The sequence below is a fragment of the Mastigoproctus giganteus genome, chromosome 2 (genome assembly GCF_048544385.1).
Source record: "Mastigoproctus giganteus isolate SK-2022 chromosome 2, ASM4854438v1, whole genome shotgun sequence".
NCBI classification, from domain to species: Eukaryota; Metazoa; Arthropoda; class Arachnida; order Uropygi; family Thelyphonidae; genus Mastigoproctus; species Mastigoproctus giganteus.
In genome coordinates, this window is record NC_143576.1 from 255,123,331 (window position 1) to 255,143,598 (window position 20,268).

General features: G+C 37.7%; 1 protein-coding gene across 1 annotated transcript in view; it reads left to right on the forward strand.

Annotated features, from left to right (window-relative positions):
• Window positions 1-20,268, forward strand: part of LOC150090395 (RNA helicase Mov10l1-like) — a 230,447-nt gene that overhangs the window by 194,121 nt on the left and 16,058 nt on the right. The window contains exons 21-22 of the mRNA XM_090390298.1: window positions 2,032-2,139; window positions 9,249-9,389. Of these exons, the coding sequence (XP_090246424.1) occupies window positions 2,032-2,139; window positions 9,249-9,389 (249 nt within the window). The remainder of the gene's footprint in view (window positions 1-2,031; window positions 2,140-9,248; window positions 9,390-20,268) is intronic.

Below are 20,268 nucleotides of genomic sequence, written 5' to 3' on the forward strand. Positions count from 1 at the left end.
ACCTCAATATGATACGTAGAACACTTCCGTATGCTACTCTCCAGAAATTAAAACGAATATAACATTAATGCAAAATGATTAAAATAAATTGAAAACAATTAAAAAATTAAAAATTTGACATAAATTTTGAAAATCATTTTTCAAAATTTACATTAAATTTTTTAATTAAAATTGTTTCAGTTGTTTGCAGAAATTGTTTCAATACCTACATTGGGCTGATCCAAGCTGTATATTTCTTCTACTTGCACACTGGCCAAAAGAAAATAAAAACCTTTGCATTAAGACGGTCACAGACAGAAGAAATGCAAAGAAAACTGTGAGGTGGTGTGATGGCATGCTTCCTTGTTGAGTGTAAAAGCTGTACAGGCTGTTCAACTCAGTAATCAGAAGCCAGAATGGAGAAAATGTATGATCTATCAGACTTTGAAAAAGGTCTTATCATGGGTGCACATTTAGCATTTAGGAGCCATGATTCAAGAAACAAAAGAAAACTGTTTTCTCAAAAACATTCATCTCAAAGGTTTTTAATGATTGGAAAGCAAGCGGTTCTTCCACATCTCAAAGGTGTAAATGGCAGAAAATAATATTTTCAAGAACAAAACTGTCGTACTCTAAGGAGGACCTGTACGGTAAAATAGAACACGAGGATATGTAGCAAATAAATCTGAATTCAACGAAGCCTAGAACTGCCCTATTTTAACCCGTACCATGCACAGAGAATTGAAGAAAAATAAATCTTTATTTCTCCTACCAAATTTAAAATATAGGTATACATTGGTAAGTAGCAAATTCCCTTCACGGCAGAAAATGCCAAGGGATTTTGGTATTGGCAGTAGCCTGCCTATTTGAAAGCCAATTGTTTCAGAGAAAAACAGAATAATCTGTTCACAGTGGTGCCAAGAACATCATGATTGGACAGTGAAACAATGGAAGAAAGTCATATGGTCCGACAAATCACGATATGTTTTTTTTGCACTGATGGTAGGCAGAGAATGTGCTGAGTACCTCACGAAGCGATGGACTCTGCTTGCCTTGTTAAGACAACCCAAGCAACTGGAGGTGGTATGATGGTATGGGTTTCCTCCCCCTCCCCCCCTTGACATAGACTGGGTTCCATTGATACTGGTGGAAAGTCAAATGTCATTCAGACCTACTGCACCCTGCAGTGTTACACATTTATCCTGAAGGTGATGACCACTTTGTGGATGATGATGCAACAGTGCATTGTGCCAGAATTGGGCAATAATGGTTCAGAGAACATGACACAAATTTCCACAATCTTTCTGGTCCCCACATTCACCTGATCTCAGACCTATTGAGAATGTGGGGAATATGCTGGAGGAGCTAATTAGCAAAAAAGTCCTATTCCTTCAACTTTGTCACAGCTATGCAATATTTTGCTGAAAGAATGGTTACAATTGGACCAAAACGCACTAAAACATCTTATAGAATCCATGTCACACTGCACACTTGTTGTTATTAGAAACAAAGGCTTTGATACTGAATCATTTGAAAACAAAAGATTTGATACTGAATAAAGGCATGTATATTTTTTGGCCAGTGTGTATATTTTCAGTAAGAAATTTTTCTTCCACACAATGATTGGTTGCTCATTAAGATTTGATATGTTTATTCATCGCTGAACACAAAGTTGCTAACTAATATTGTCTGATGAGGGAGCCAAATAGTTCTGAACCTGGTCACAAAACTGCCTTCAAGTTTTTAGTTGAACAACAGAGTAACTTATATAAAGTAACTGATATTGATTAATGGATTTCAACTTAAATTGACTCATTTCTAAAGAGAATAAGCTCAAGCTCTGTTACTGGAGGAACAAAGGTGTTTTTCCAAACAGTCAAGACAGAAAAACATAATGTAGAGTATCTGCACCATATCCTGCATTATTATATATTTTTTTTTTTTTTTTTTTTCAAACTAGTCACAATGAAATAGTACCCCACTTCTTTACTAAATTTGTTTTTGTTAAAATTTTTATGAATTTAGCCTTATGTATGATTTTTAAACCTGCAGGTGGAAAAAATCAGGTTACTCATTAAAAGTTTTGACCTTCCTTCCTGCAAAGTTGGTTCTGTAGAAGAGTTTCAAGGGCAAGAAAGGCCAGCAATTATAATTTCTACAGTAAGTTTTTACATCAGAAGAGTATTAATATTTCCGATGTATGCCAGATAATAAAATAGCATTGTTTGCTCTTTGTCTATTTGTCAAAACGATGTGTATAGTTTTGATAAATGGAATTTTTTGAATTTCTGTTATATTGAATACTCTGAAGTGAATTAATTTTGTTTCTTTTTACTTTTTGTACTCCAAAGATTATGTCTATATTGCATTTCCAAACTCACTGTCAATATAGCAATCTGGTTTGGCAGTGGTGCAGTTTATAATATTTGAGTTCTCTGGTGTGGCAGCTTGTGTGCAGGTAGAAAAAATCCTCAGTTTGAGACCAACTAACTCAACATGCTGTGTTAATGGTTGATCTCGCAGAGTTAGAGATTTTTAATATTGAGAAAATTATGTAAAGAAGCAAGTGATACTGTCACCAAAAAAAAGAAGAAAAAAAAAAAACATTCTTTCTCTTGCTTCATTTACCTGTTTTTTTTCATCCCTCTTTAAATTCAGAAAAACTTCCAACCTTCAAAGAATAGGTTTGAGTTCATTTCACGACTGTTACTCTTTGACTAAAGGAAAATTTAACATTTATCCTGTCTCGGTTAAAATATTTGATCCCCTACCCCTTATGTATATCATGTGAATAAGAATAAAAATGTCCTTGCCATTTAGTTCACGCTACCCTTTTAATGCCTCATGTCACTCCATAAATGGCTGGTTTCTGAACACTGTAATTACAGACCTTAAGTCTCTCTCTCTCTCTCTCTCTCTCTCTCTCTCTCTCTCTCTCTCTCTCTCACACACACACACACACACACACACACACACACACACACACACACACACACACACACACACACACACACAAGAATACTCCTTTATGCTCTTAACCATTCAATACTCTTTTCTGGACCTTTTCCCAACAGGTCCACATCTTTCTTAAAATAAAGGTTTCCCAAGTGTGTATGCATCATTCAAGATGTGGCCTAGTTTTGCTTTGGAATTATCACTTAGGTCTATTTCTCTCCCCCCCTCCCCAGGGAGAGGGAATTCTTTAATTTAAGTAAATCTTTGAGATTAATTAAATTTGTAGGTGGTAACCCTAGATATACCTGATCTACAATGTTTAGATATGCACTGGCATTTGCTGTGTTCTGGGGAATCTGGGAAACAAGACACACCATCTGCAAAAACTTATATGCACCATATCCTCCAGCAGCCTGTACTGTTGGTACACAACAGCAGCTTTCCATTGCCTTGTGCAGTTTCTTCTCTGTGTACAGTCTTCTAGTGTGTCTTAAAGGTATAAATTAGGATTTGTTGGGCCACATGACTTTCCTCCAGTCCTGATTTTAACCTTTACATTTATGGCTAAAGTGTGGTCATATTTCCCAGTTGGTGTCTAAGATCAGTAGCTTCTCTGAAGGTCCAACTCCTTTATGTTTCTTCTTATGGTGTGTGGATACTTCTGCCTTGTGATGTATTCACATCAAGTACATAGGTTAATTGTTTCATCACTTGGCAACAATTACACTTGATCATCACTGAGGTGCTCAATGTCTACAGACATTGACCATCTCATCTCACTTCATCAGCTTATGTTTTTGTCATGTTGTGTCAGCTAGCAGATACTGACATGCACTGACAAACTCTTTAGTAATCTGACCATTCCCTGGTGCTGGACGATGGGCACTAGTCAGATCACATTGCTTTATAGTGCTTTTCTGCGTCACACACACACACCATCTGATCACATATATTTACATAGATTATTGCATATAGCCCAGAGCTCCATGGTCCTAATAATCACATAGTTTTTTTTTTTTTATGAAAACCCCAAACACGAGAGGTATTAGAACCTATAGTACTTAGTACCGTGCTTGGGTTGGAGGTTGAGAAGACGAAAGAAGATATTTGTTGACATTAGACTTGAACTTCTGTAGACTGTAATTTTCAGGAAATACATATGAAGGAAGGCTATGTATAAGTATAGTGCGAAAGCATCAATAATACATAGCCAAATCTGAATGAACAGAATATTAGCAAAGCGGCATCGTTTTAAGTTATATCTCATATTGTGAATACCTTCACAACGAGTTGCCATGATATTGCACTACTTCGAATAAGTAACGCTTCACCTGAGGAGAAGACTAATGTTACTTATTCTCAGATGGATACCACCACCCAGACGGCACCGTTTCAGCGCTATTTGGCCCTTCTTTGGTGGGTGGGTAGGTACCCGAGTGATGCAATGATGGCAAAACAGTTATGAAGTATAACTCCACAATATGAGAGATGCCTGATGGTGTATGATGTATTTAGACTATAAAGCATTTAGGGCGTAAGCCTCAAGCTATGGAAAAGTCTAGACTATGTATAAGTATAGTGCGAAAGCATCAATAATATAGTATAGTGCATCAATAGTATAGTGCGAAAGCATCCATCTGAGAATAAGTAACATTAGTCTTCTCCTTAGGTGAAGCGTTACTTATTTGAAGTAGTGCAATATCATGGCAACTCGTTGTGAAAGTATTCACAATATGAGATCTAACTTAAAACGATGCCGCTTTGCTAATATTCTGTTCATTCAAATTTGGCTATGTATTATTGATGCTTTCGCACTATACTTATACATAGTCTAGACTTTTCCATAGCTTGAGGCTTACTCCCTAAATGCTTTATATGAAGGAAGGTTGTTCCAGAAAATGGCAGTTGAATTAATAAACGAGGAAGATGAAAAGTTGGTTCTGTGATTTTGAAGTTGGACAGTAAATGGATGTTGGCTGGTGGCGGCACATGTTCGGACTGTTTTAAAAGAGAGAGCGGGAATTATAGAAGCCAATTCAGAATAACAGTGCCCATGGAAGTATCTGTAGAAGAGGCATGCAGTCTATGTCTATGAGAGTACGTCTATGAGACAGCGAGTGGAGAGATTCTGTTAGAGGGGAGTCATTAATTAACCTAACTGGCCTCTTCTGAATGGAATCTAGAAGCCTGAGAGAGGTTTTGGGGGCACCACCCCAGATGAGGAAACAATATTCCATGGTAGGGCGGATTTGCAATTTGTACAGAGTGAACAGCTGTTTGGAAGAAAAGTAATGCTGAGAGCGAAAGAGAAAACCAATTTTTTTAGAACAGAGGAAGCAATATTTGTAATGTGTTTGTGCCAAGAGAGATTAGAAGTTAGGGTAATCTCCAAAAGAGATATATCTTTTTGCGTAGAAATCGGAGTGTCACCTAAGATAAGCATAGGAGCAGAAGAATCCGTTTTACGAGATATAAGACAAGACTGAGTTTTAGAAGGATTGAAATCAACTAAGTTGTCTTTGCCCCACTGGAGAATTACCTGGAGATTGGAATTTAAGGAATTGGTAGTGAATATTCGAGAAGTTGAAGCTGATTGAGCAGGGCAAGGTTTCTCAAAATAGAAAGTGAAATGCAATGTGCTATCATCGGCAAAACTATGGATAGGATTTCCAGTCAATGGAAAAAGGTCATTAATATACAAGAGGAAAAGATTGGGGAAAAGAACTGAACCTTGTGGGACACCAGCATTAGTGGAAAAGTTAGAAGACAGAGAGCCATCTACCATCACCCTCGGTGAGCGATCAGAGAGAAAACTGGATAACCAATTACAAAAAACAGTTGGCAAACCATGATATGGAAGCTTTTTTTTTTTTTTAGGAGACCTTTATGCCACACACAATCAAAAGCTTTCAAGATGTCAAGAGCAAATGCTTGTCTTTCCCAGAACGGAAGGTTTCTAGGTAGTTTAAGAGTTGGCAGTTAATTGATTTCTCCATTACTTTAGAAAGAGTAGAAGTAATTGCAATGGGATGATAATTGGATGGGTGGGATTTGTCACCCTTTTTAGGAACTGGCTGGATGTGAGCAAATTTCCAAGCAGAAATAAAAACGCCTTTGGAATAAGAAAGTGAACAAAGGCAGCAAAGAACAGGAGTAAGTTCAGAAGCACAGGTTTTGAGAACAAGTGTAGAAATACCATCAGGACCTGGAGCTTTCTTAGCATCAAGATTTGTCAAAATCCTTCTGACATCCTTTTGAAGGAAGACCACAGGAGGCATTGAATGGAGCATGTTGCAAATGGTGGGAGGTGTTTTCCAAGATCATTAATACAGGAGTTGGAAGAAAAATGGGATGCTGGTAGGTCAGCTTTATCCTTGGCTGAAGTGACAACAGAACCAATTGGTTTTGACAGAGGTGACAGTAGAGATGGGCAAAAGTTGCGGCCAATAGCTTTGGCAAGAGACCAGAATGCTCGGCTACCATTAAGGCAAGAAGCAAGTTTTCTACTCTTAGCCTGTTCAAAATCTAGTTTGGACTGATTAATAACTGCTTTACAATTGTTGCGAGCTTTGGTGTAGGCAGAAAATGAAACTGAAGATTTGGAAACAAGCCAATTACGATATGCAACATTCTTCTCTTGAACAGCCTTAGCACATTTATTGGAAAACCAAGGTTTAGATAAAGGACGAGATTTTAAAGTGGAGTGTGGGATAAAGGATTCCTTTCCTGCAAGAATAATTTGACCAACACGATCTGAGCAAACGTTGACATCAGAAGTTTTGAAACAGTAATCCGACCAAAGAAAAGAAGAAAAGAAATCTCGCAGGTCATCCCATTTTGCATTCTTGTAATGCCAAACAATATGAGGTTGGGAATAGCCATGAGATAAAGGCATTGAAGAAGAGACAATCATCAAGTTGTGATTTGAGGTGCCTAAAGGACTACTCACTTCGACCGTGTACTTAGAAGGGTTGTTTGTGAAAAAAAGATCAAGCATGTTGGCTGCATGGTTAGAATTCTCCAGTATTCTTGTAGGTAAATGAACAATCTGTAAAAAGTCATTAGTAATTGCAAAAGCCTGAGTATCTCGATCAGCTGGGTCGGTGTGACTAGAAAACGGAAGCCAGCTGGAGTTGTGAACATTAAAATTACCAAGGAAAATTACCTCACTGTTAGGAAAGTTGGACTGGAGAAAGTCAAGTTGCAAAGAGAGGAAGTCAAAGAGCTCCAAGTGATTAGTGGAGTTGGGGGAACGGTAGAGACAACAAATGAATTTGACAGAATTATTCCAAATTACCAAGTCTCTGACAGGGAATATCGGAACGGACATATGCACAGGTACCACCTTTGCGGCGAAAGGAATCATACAGCGAATAATTTGGGCAACTGAGATGAGCAGTGTTTGAATCACCCGATAACTGAGATTCTGTCAGAAAAAGTACATGGGGTTTGGCAGACTGCAAGTGGAAATGGACATTGCTGAGATTAGAATTGAGACCACGTATATTTGTGAAATGAACTAGGAAGTGTTTGGGAGGTTTAGATCTTTTTGCAGATAAGTTTATTCTATTAGTTTGACAATTCATGGTGTGTTCATTAGTAAGAAAAAGTGGGGAGGGGGAAACATGCTGTATGAAGTAATGGAATTTTTGGATATGGCGTACACATGGTAAGAATATACCCAGATCCTTGACATAACGTGGCCTCGACAATGCCCCCCCCACATACACACTACTCGTACTCCCTCCAATCACTGTCTGGCAGAGTAGAGGTAGCAAGATTATACACTAGCTGATCCAGAAGCCTCCTAAAGAGTTACCAATAGGTTCGGTCCGGTGTACTAACTAGCCGCCAGCCTGTGAATACCGTTTTAGAGCTGTACCCTCGAAATGTAAGGAAGGTTGGATCTCACCATGATGTTCATCATAATCTCAAAAGTCATTAGTCATATTGCATGATGGAAAAGATGGGAACGGTTGACCGGAACTTAGCTCTCGAGACTAAACATGGGTTCCACAACTTCAAGCCTCCAATAAGCAAAGTGGTGGATTTCATCGGTTGATGAGAGTCATCTACCACCCAGTATTGCCTGTAACACAGAGGGGCAGAATTCCTCCATGTGGTGTGGGCACCACACCTCGACCCCTGCATACGTTGGTTCACACCTGGGTGTCACCAACAGTGTGCATGTGCATGGAGGTTATACCTGAGATTACTAACAGTCATGAAGGTGCAAGCAGAGCATTTGGCTGTCACAGATCATCTGGACTTAGCCAAAATTGGGTCCATTTACTTGAATGTCACCCGAATATCAGTTCTATCAGGTTTTGGACTCCCATATAGTGTATATATTATCTGTCTAAAACAGTAATATGTAATATTAAATATGTTTTAATTTCCACATGCTACAGAAGTAGTCTTAAGTTGCATGTGAAAATACTGTATACTTCATAAATATTTTATTAAACTGTACAGGAAAAGCATGAAATGTTTATATTAAAATGTTATATATAAATATTTTATATTGCTATTCAATAAATTGCATTCACGTTATTCCATATGTTCACCTACATCTAACCACACCCTTTGCTAACCACGTTAGAAGTAACAGGTTTGTAATTACTCTCTTCATTTTTCAACACGCCTTTAGCTCTAAGAATGACAGTATCCTTGGACTCATTCCTATACATTAATGATGTGAAAATGTGTTTTTTTAATTATAGGTGGTCTGAAGAGTGAAGTGAGTAATGTTCTTCAGTTAGCTTACTGTGATAACCGAGGAAGTTAACCAGCATTTGCATTAGCCAAACCTTTGCTTTTATGTTGTTTTTGTCTACACATCTGTTTATTTTGTGTATATTTGTTTATAATTCTGTGATACTTTTACAGAAGTACATTGATAATTATTTTTGCTTTTTGAGCTTCATTAGTGATTACAAATCTGTCTTTTTGTATCAGCATTGATAGTAATAAATACAGAATATCCACTAAATAGGTGAGTGTTTTCTTTCCGTAATAATGCCTGTATTTTTATGTCTTACAAAAATTTCATCAATCAAGAAATTAACTATTCTAATACTTTATACACAATAAATAATTTTAAAGAACCCACTTTGCAGAGGAATTGTTTGAGATTCTTTAGTGATTTATTTTGTGCATTTTCAAAGGTTTTTTTTTTTTTTTTTTTTTTTTCTTGAGATTTCTTTTTTTGTTTGTTTTTTGAATGAGATACATTCAGTGTTTGAGTGTATCATATACATGTAATTATTTTATATTTCAAATAAAATTTTAAACAGATTTACTGTTCTTTTTAGGTAAGGTCATGTTCAGATTACATCAGTTTTGATTATATTCACAATCTGGGGTTTTTGAGTAACCCTAAACGCTTTAATGTAGCTGTGACTAGAGCTCAGTCTCTACTTATTATTGTTGGTGATCCTGAATTGATGTGTAAAGTAAGTATATTTCCTTCTAACATATTGTATGTTGACTAAAAGCAGCTGTTAAATATATTTTAAGAAGACCACATGAACAGATAGTTTAAATGTATTATTATCAGTTTTTTTTATCAGAAATTTGTTTTTCTTTTATTAACCAGCTACATCTTATTCATAACAAGAGTAATGGAATGTAGTGAAAATATCAAATATCTAGACTGATTGGCCCATTTATTGAGTATACTGACACGAGTAGCAGCTCCTTTAGCCCTTAACGAAGCCTCAGATTGTTGGTGCATGCATAATCAGTATAAAATGGATATTGAATCTTAGTACAGAAGACAGCAGCAATACACTTCTATAGAAAACACAGGATGCATCCTGATCCTGAATTACAAACTGGTAACTATTCCATTTAAACATAGTCATGGATGATAAACTAAATTTCCTTAAACACATAAAATAGCTGCATAATGTCTGTTCCATATCTCTAAGTGGGTATAAAAAGCTTAGTGTCTTTTATGATTACTTCTCTGAATGAATGCTTTCTATTCAGAATTTCCAGTTAGTAACATTATCAATTGATTCCACTGAAAAAAATTTAAGCACTGTCTAAGACCATTGTAATCACTTTTATGAAAGCAAAGTCCCTTCCCTTAATCCTTGACAGTAGTTATATTTTTAAATAAATCCGACAAAAATATATTATTGTCACTGCCACCCAGTGATTCCTTTATTTGGAGATTCTTAATACACGAAGAGTCACTGCTGAAGAGTCTCTAACATGAAAATAGTCATCCAATAAATCCAAAAAAGTTCTGCTACTGAGTGACCAACCCACAGATTCCATTCAATATCTTGAAAGTTTAAATCTCCTGTCGTAAGCCATTCTGATTTACTGGCCCACTCTGCCTGTATGGTTGTTTGTAATTTAGCCTATAATTTGTTCCTCTTGTTTTTGTTTTCCCAGTGGATATGCCACCCCAAACTAACAGCATTCCACTGGCTGTCATACAACTAACTGGCCATCTGCAGCGCCTGGAGAGTAGGCACCTGCGAGGTGATCTGATTGAGTTGTATAAGGCCTTGAATGGGTTGAGCAAGCTGAATGCTGATGGGATTCTTTGTCTTGCTCAGACTAAGAACCTGAGGGGGCACAGTTTAAAATTGAGGAAAGATAGTTGTAGAATAGATGTGCAGAAATTTGCCTTTAGCCAGCGGATAGTTGATTGGTGGAACAGGCTTCCATCTTTTGTTGGGGAAGCTAGTAGCCTAAATAAATTTAAGGCTGAGCTGGACAGGCATTTGGAACGAATGGAGGGATGAAATGGGAGGGGTTTTTTTTTTGCTGATGCTGCATAAGCTTGCTTTCTTGCATCGTATACCTCTACTAATGCTAATGTTTCTACTGTTCCTACAATGTCCAGATTTGATGACATAACCAATGCTTCAAATTCATTGAGTTTGTTTACTTTACACCTAGCATTGGTGTACAAACAAGTATATATATATATATGCCTGTTTTTGCTCTTATTAACCCTAACACAGCCTATGTAGTTGTTTGTGCATGAGGACTCCCAGCAGGGCTTCCTGGTACCCTGTTTTATAGACTATTGCATGTCCCAAGAGAAGCAGTGTAAGAACAACTTTCATCTCTGCTTGAGGCTGCTAGTATTCTACAGTAGGTTGTTAACAATCTTGCAGTGTCTAGTAGTTTGTGTACCCCCTTCCCCCCTAGCAAACAGTTTCCAACCCACCTAACCCTGCCTTAATAGCATCATCAAATATTCCCCTTCTATTTAAGTGTATCCCATCTGTTAATAACATTCTCTCCTATTAACAAGCACAGACCATGATTAGAAAAATTCTACCTACAAGAAGGCAAAAGCTAAAGCCCATTATATCAGGCAGAAATGCCAGAAAGAATCCTGGATGTCTTTTGTCAGTAAGATCACTATAGAAGCATCAATACTTTTATTCCAGGTTACTCTAGTAATCTGGAATAAAATTGGACAAATATCCAACAACAACTGTCCCATAATGAATTAGAAAGGACAACATAACCTATTCAGAAGAAATAGAAAATGCACTAGGCAACACCTTTGCAAAACTGTCACCATTTTATGACCCAGTCTTCCAAAAACATAAAACACTGATCGAAAGATATAAACTTAATTTTCACACAACTCAACAGATATCATACAATCAGCCTTTCACTTTTATAGAGTCACAGAAAGCCTTAGCCAAAACAAGACAGAATGCAGCAAGCCCTGATGGGATTCATTATCTACTGATAAAGAACCTTGGTGAGAATTCCTTGTGTTCTTTTACTTCTCTGTAACAGAATCTACATTGAAGATACCTATCCTAACTGTTGGTGACACTTAATTGTATTAGCCTTATGGAAACCTGGCAAAGATCACACAAATCCAAATCACTATCACACCAGTTTTCTTGGAAAAATCTTAGAATGATAAAAAATCATCTAACATGGTTTCCTGAGATACATAAGCTTCTTAGTCCTAGTCAGTATGGTTTTTGCAAGAATAGATCAACTTTGGACATCATGACCAAGGTGGAAGCAAATATACACAACACATTTCTCAGAAATTAGCAATTCATGGTTATGATATGTCTTAATATTGAGAAAGCTTTTGATACAATCTGGAGATATGGTATCTTGCACGACTTACATAGAATAGGAATGTGAGGCCATTTACCAAAATTCATACGCAATTTCTTAAGCAAAAGAACCTTCCAAGTCCGGTTTAACCATTTTATGTCAAAATATGTTCAAAATGGAGTTCCCTAAAGCTCTGTCCTTAGTACAACCCTGTTTGCAATCAAAATTAACCTCATCACACAAGGTATTCACAACACTATTGAAACATATTTATATGCAGATGAACTCACTATTTCATGCCACTCACACAAATATGCACACCATAGAGAGATAGTTGCAAGGGTTCTATAAATAAAATAGAGACATGGATCACCTATAATGAATATTGGATCTCAGTACAGAAGACAGCAGCAATACACTTCTGTAGAAAACACAGGATGCATCCTGATCCTGAATTACAAATTTGTAACTATTCCATTTAAACATAGTCATGGATGATAAACTAAATTTCTGTAAACACATAAAATAGCTGCATAATGTCTGTTTAAATAAGTTAAATATTTTGAGGGAAATATCTTCCTTGAAATGGGATGCAGACCGCTTTTCACTGCTTCACATATACTGGACCATGATAAGATCAAGGTTAGACTATTCAGCCCCCATCTATAACTCTGCCAGAAAAAGTATATTAAAGTAGCCAAATCCTATCCATCAGAGGTGCATTGCGCATTGTTACAGGAGCCTTTCAAACATCATAGTAGAAAGTTTATACAGTGAAACCCATGAACCTCCTCTTAGTCTTTGCAGACAAGTTCTTCTGCTGAATTATGCTGAAAAAATTCAAAGCCTGCCTGCCTGATCATCTAACGTGGAAATTCCTACATAATCCAAATTGTGAATTATATAGAAACTAACTAAAGATTTGCAAACCAGCCACTGTTCAACTAAAAGAGTTACTTGTGGAATAGAATATAAACAGAATTCTCCAAGATGATTTCATATCCCATCCACCCTGGGAAATCGGCTTACCTGACAGTAACATGGATCTCATGCAATTGAAAAATATCTCAAAACAACATATCAGACAGTTACATTCTGCATACTTAATGCAATATTCCAACTGTGTGTATCTGTTTCTCAGTCTCTCCCAGTAGAATGCAGTATATATACTGTTGAACTGTTTGCCATACTGATAGCTTTACTTAAATTAATGAACAATTGTTTTCTGATAATGAAATTATAGTAATCTTATAATACCTTGATAAATCTGACTAAAAATGAATATCAAGTGCTTAAAAAACGGTACTCACCCTGTATAAATCTGCAATAAATTTATTGGTAGATGGTGGTTAAATTTAGTTGGATGGTGCATTAAAAAGAACTAAGGCGGAGAATGGGGTGAAAATATTTTAAACAGATTTTAAAATGAGTGCAAGGAAGTAGAAGTGCAGATCTCCAATCCTTGGTTGTCATAAAGAGGTTAAAGGATGCAAGTGAAAAAAAAGACCGGTGATGCCAATAGTCATTACGAGGGACTTTCGTTGAATAGAACGTCATCAGTTGGCAAATGGGAGAGAAGTGAGCACATGTTGTATTTAAAGTTTATCTATACTCTCGTGATGCTCTTTTTGACACGTGGGAACTTTAGCCGAGAGAGGTTCCAAGCCAGTGAGAGGTTGAAGGGAAGTTTAGCATTAATAATATTGAGATCGGAATTAGTGTCAGTACCATTCAATGGTGAGGGCTTCATACTGAAGAATTCTGTAGCTCGATCTAAGTTTAATAATGGTAATGGCAGAGTCGACAAGGGGGAGTGTGGTTGTGGGTTTGAGCGTGGATTGTTAACACAGTGCAGGATTGACCTGTCCTGAAACTGTTGAAATGGTAGTATGTGCGGGTATTGGAAGTTGTGGAGGAACCGAATTTGGTGGTAGTACTGCCGATGTAACAGGTGTCGCAGTTTGGTTGGCATTTTATGAGATATATTATATTGTTGAGATCGTTGGTGGAATATTTGTGTGTATCTTTATAAGAATTAAATAGAGAACCTAGTTTATTGTAAGTAGAGAAAGTGGGGGAGATGTCGGTATCTTTGAATATACGCCGGAATTGTGCTGCGAGTTCACTATGATAAGAGAGAACTGTGCGAGTGTTTGTCTTGTTACTGTGTCTGGTGGGGTTATTAATACTGTTTTTAACGGTGGATATTGTATGTTGGATGAGTTGAGGGGGGTAGCTCCTGGCTATGAATTTATCAGTAAGGTATTGAAGTTCATTGTGTAGATCGTTTTGTGAGGAGCTGAATTTGATAGCGTTGTAGATTTGGTTGTGTAGGACGGCTTTTTTGGTGCTAAGGGGATGATGTGAAGTGAAATGTAGATATTTACCGGTGTGCGTGTTTTTCCTAAAAATCTTTGTGTTTAAATTTGTGCCTGTTGTATAAATAGTAAGATTAAGAAAATTAATCTGGTTGTTCATTCCGATTTCAAGGGTAAGGTTTAGCCTGTCATGTATTGTATTGAATTTTAAAAAGAGATTGTCTATGGTTGATCTGTTGCCTATTATTAGGATATCATTGGTGTAGCGTGTGTATAATTTAATTTCAGGAGGGAAAGGTTGTAAAATTTGATTTTACATTTTTTGATGATATTTGGGGTTTTGCTTAGTCTTTGTAAAAAAGCTGACAAAGGAGACACGATCATTATCCTGGACAAGAACACCTACACAGAAAAAAATGGAATTAATTTTAGCCGACCAAGATACATTAGCATTAGCATTAGCATTAGTAGAGGCATTTGATGCAAGAAAGCAAGCTTATGCAGCATCAGCCAAAAAAAAAAAAAAAAAAAAAAGTAACATAAATAAATAAAAATAACCACTTCCACTTCACCCCTCTGTTCGTTCGAAATACCTGTCCAGCTGAGCCTTAAACTTATTTAGGCTATCAACTTCCACGACAAGGGATGGAAGTCTGTTCCACCCACCAACCACCCGCTGGCTAAAGGCAAATTTCCGCACATCTATCCTACATCTGTCTTTCCTCAATTTGAATTTATGCCCTCTCAGGTGATTTTTCTGAGCTAGAGGAAGAATCCCATCAGCATTGAGCATGCTCAAACCATTCAAGGCTTTGTACACCTCTATCAGATCACCCCGCTGGTGCCTAGTTTCCAGACACTGTAATTTGCAAAACTTAAGCCTTTCTTCGTAAGAGAACCCCTTTGTCCCATTCACCAATCTAGTTGCCCTTCTCTGTACTCGTTCCAGCAGCTCTACATCCTTCCTGAAATGAGGCCTCCAGGCCTGTATACAGTACTCTAGGTGTGGCCTGACCATTGCCTTATACAAGGGAATAATCACCTCCTTATCCCTGCTAGAAAAATTCCTATATATCATTGACAATACACCATGAGCTACTCTTGCAGCTCGTCTGCACTGCTCAGAGAACTTCATATCTGCCTGCACCACCACCCCCAGGTCCCTTTCATTCTCTACCACTGTCAGTGTAGTACCACAGAGTTGATACGTTGCTCTGGGGTTGCTGTTTCCCATATGTAGTACTTTACATTTGTCAATGTTAAACTTCATTTGCCACCTCGAAGCCCATCTGCTCAACCTTTCCAAATCCTGTTGCAGCAGCATAGTGTCAGTAGTGTCCTTGACAACCCTGCCAACCTTCGTATCGTCTGCAAACTTGGACATTAAGCCTGATATACCATCATCAATATCATTTATAAATACAGAAAACAATAAAGGCCCCAATACTGAACCCTGAGGGACTCCACTAATAACATTAGTCCACGATGAGCAGTGTCCATTGATTACCACTCTCTGTCTTCTCCCCCTCAACCACCCCTTTATCCATAGCAGCAACTTGCCTCCAATGCCACACTGCTCCAATTTGTGCAGCAGTCTTCCATGTGCAACAGTATCAAAAGCCTTTCTAAGATCCAAGTATATAATATCAAAGTTATTCCCTGCATCCAGTTCTTTTGTGACTGCATCATAGTATCCAATCAAATTGGTCAGGCAAGACTTCCCCTTAACATATACAAATGACAGCAACCACAACATTACAAAACTCAAAAATAAACTTGACACAATTCTTAGAAAACTTAGACAGAACAAAGAAATCAACCTCTTTACATTACAACAGATAGGTATTCGCAACAACATTCTGCCCCATATGTTCGGAATAACTAAGTTACACAAACCTGGCCACCCACTAAGACCTATCGTTTCTTTTAGTGGATCAGCTTTTGCTAATTTATCCACCTTCCTTGTCAAAATTATATCCCCACTCACTCGATTCTCTACATTCAAAATTAATAATACCAACCAAGCCTTCCAAAAAATTCAGTAACACCACCATATCCGATGGAGACATATTAGCTTCTTTTGACATCATATCCCTTTACACTAATGTTCATATTCCTTTCACCTTACAAGCATTACGCATACTTCTAACAGCTGATGACACTTTAACGAAACGTACCTCTCTTTCAGTTGACCACATCCTTGAACTCGCCACTCTTTCATTAGACACTAGATATTTTAGATTTAATAAAATTTATCGACAAACATTCAGTTTACCAATGGGTTTAGGCATTTCTGTCCCCCTTTCTGAAATTTATCTCGCCACTATTGAAAATCAAATTTTACAACTTTTCCCTCCTGAAATTAAATTATACACACACACACTACCAGAAGCGGATTAAGGTCGGTTGAAGCCCCGGGCGCAGAAGAAAATATTGGGCCCCTTAAAAAAAAAGAGAGATAGGGAAAATAAAAATACATGTTAACCATTTTTTTAAAATAAATAAAAAATATTATGTACTATTAATGTTTTATTTCCAATAAAATTTGAATATAATATATGTATTATATTATATTCGCATCTTTTTTCAGCCCCTGATAGATGTCGTTTAATTTTCTAGCTACCATTGGTAGCCTATCAGTGAAAAGAAAAATATAAAATTTAATAGTCTGAATGATTAGAATACTAGAGAAGAGATTTTTCGTTATAGTGCAATAAATTAATGATTAATTAAAATTCAAAAATTATTCATAAACTACGAAAATCCAGGCGCTGATGTAACAACAGGAATTAATTTTATCTTAATATAATTTGAACAATATACGATATACGCGTATATCGTTAGTCTGCACTGCAGGAGAACCTTTGTAAGTACAAAGGAGCAAATACGATTCTATTGCTCTGATGAGCGGTAGTGCAGCCGCGTGGGGCTATGCAACGTAGTATGTGTATAGTATGCAGCGTAGTAATGAAATAATGAAAATAAGCGAATATAAACATACTATCAGGTTTTACTGCCGATTGTAAACTTGTACGTAATTAAAATTGCACATATGAAACCAAACTTGGTGTCATTAGAAAAAAGTGTACGTAAAGTTGGGGTTTTGAGGGGCCCTTCAGAAGTCGGGGCCCAGGGCACACGCCCGGTGCGCCTGCCGTTAAATCCGCCTCTGCACACTATGCCGACGATATCCTAATAGTAGGCAACAGATCAACCATAGACAATCTCTTTTTAAAATTCGATACAATACATGACAGGCTAAACCTTACCCTTGAAATCGGAATAAACAACCAGATTAATTTTCTTAATCTTACTATTTATACAACAGGCACAAATTTAAATACAAAGATTTTTAGGAAAAACACGCACACCGGTAAATATCTACATTTCACTTCACATCATCCCCTTAGCACCAAAAAAGCCATCGTACACAACCAAATCTACAACGCTATCAAATTCAGCTCCTCACAAAACGATCTACACAATGAACTTCAATACCTTACTGATAAATTCATAGCCAGGAGGCGCCTCCGTAGCCAGATGGGAAGGAGCAGCAGTGCGTAGCACACACTTCTTGATTAGACCGGGGTTCGAGCCCGTCACCACCAAATACGGAGGATGCGGAAAGGTCAAGGAATGACCACCACATATCCCTGAGCAATATGGCCTTAGTTGCTAATGCTCCTAAAAACCAAATAACAAACAACAAACAATCATAGCCAGGAGCTACCCCCCTCAACTCATCCAACATACAATATCCACCGTTAAAAACAGTATTAATAACCCCACCAGACACAGTAACAAGACAAACACTCGCATAGTTCTCCCTTATCATAGTGAACTCGCAGCACAATTCCGGCGTATATTCAAAGATACCGATATCTCCCTCACTTTCTCTACTTACAATAAACTATGTTCTCTATTTAATTCTTATAAAGATACACACAAATATTCCACCAACGATCTCAACAATATAATATATCTCATAAAATGCCAACCAAACTGCGACACCTGTTACATCGGCAGTACTACCACCAAATTCGGTTCCTCCACAACTTCCAATACCCGCACATACTACCATTTCAAAAGTTTCGAGAAAGGTCAATCCTGCACTGAGTTAACAATTCACGCTCAAACCCACAATCACACCCCCCTTGTTGACTCTGCCATCACCATTATTAAACTTAGATCGAGCTACAGAATTCTTCAGTATGAAGCCCTCACCATTGAATGGTACTGACACCATTCCGATCTCAATATTATTAACGCTAAACTTCCCTTCAATCTCTCACTGGCTTGGAACCTCTCTCGGCTAAAGTTCCCATGTGTCAAAAAGAGCATCACGAGAGTATAGATAAACTTTCAAGTTCTTTGAATGCTTCCCATTTTGCATTTGCTGTTGGTAACATCATCAATTGGTCCCACTGTATAGAATTTAAATACTGTCTCAGTCCATCGTAGTCGTCTTTACGAAAGCAATAACCCTTCCCTTTACCCCTAATGGTAGTTACCTCTTTGAGTAAATCCCACTTCAGCACACTGTGATCACTGCCACCTAGTGGTTCATTTTTCTGCAGATTCTTAATGCATGAAGAATCACTGCTGATAATCAAATCAAGAGTATTCTTCCCTCTAGTTGCCTCCCGAACATGCTTATGTAGAAAACAATCATCCAATAAATCCACAAAAGCCTTGCTAGTGTGTGAGTGACCAGCCCCGAAATTCCAGTCAATATCTGGGAAATTAAAATCTCCCATTATATGACACTCTGATTTACTGGCCCACTCTATTTCCCTGTACAGTTTCTTATTATACTCATCAGTGTCATTAGGCCTATAACACACTCCTACTCTCAATTTTGATCTCCCAATGCTTATGTCACACCAAACTGACTCGACACTGCACTGTCCAGCGATGTCCATTGGCTTCACTTCCTTGGATTTTATGTATTTCTTAACTAATAGCATAATCCCGCCTCTCCTCCCTTCCTATCCAGTCTATCCTTTCTGTAGACGTTGTACTCCCCAAATTCTAGTTCTGCATTCCTTATATCTGTGTGACACCACGTCTCTGATATCCCAACAATATCTGCCTTTGATGTTTTGAGCAATACCTCAAATTCATCAAATTTATTTACTAAACTCCTAGCATTCTTGTACATGCAACTATACATGCACCTATTTCTATTCTTAGCTACCCTAACACAACCCATGTGTTTACTTGTACCGCAATGACTCCCAGCAGTCTCTGAAATATCCTGAATCTTGTTCTTCAGGCTTCTGCTCATTCCAATAGAAGCAGTGCAAGAATCTCTTTCACCTCTGCCAGTGGCTACTGTTAATCTATTCGTCTTTGTCTTCCCCCAATCTAGCAGTTTTCCGACCCACCTAACACTGCCTCGATAGCATCAGCAAATATTCTTGCACCCTTTCTATTTAAGTGTATCCCATCCCTGTAGAAGCAATCTCTCCTGTTAACAAGTACAGTCCAGGCTGAAAAAAATTCTACCCCTTGAGCCTTGCACAATCTTTCCAGGGCTGAATTGATCGATAAGGCTCTCGTCATATACTCCTCCTATCGTGTCTGGGCAGAATTGCAGACACTTTCAAATTCAACCCTATTTCACGGCTTTTTTTCAACAGTGACCTGTACTTGTTAAGCAATTCTGCCGGTCTCCTACTCTTGATATCATTAGTGCCAACGTGTACAACTATATCACCTTTTGTGCCCTTAAAAGATGATATCTGCTCTGCAACGTCATCAACCTTTGCTCTGGCAGACATACCCTGGTCCTGTTCCACCTATCCTTTTTACAAAGCATGTTCCCCGTTTCCCTGACAATAGAGTCACCAACAACTATTAGTTCCTTTGGGACCAGCGCATTCTGCTTTGGGGGTTGCCGCTGTGTTGTGCGATGACCAAGTGCAAGCTCTGGCGTTGATGTGGGCAAGTATTC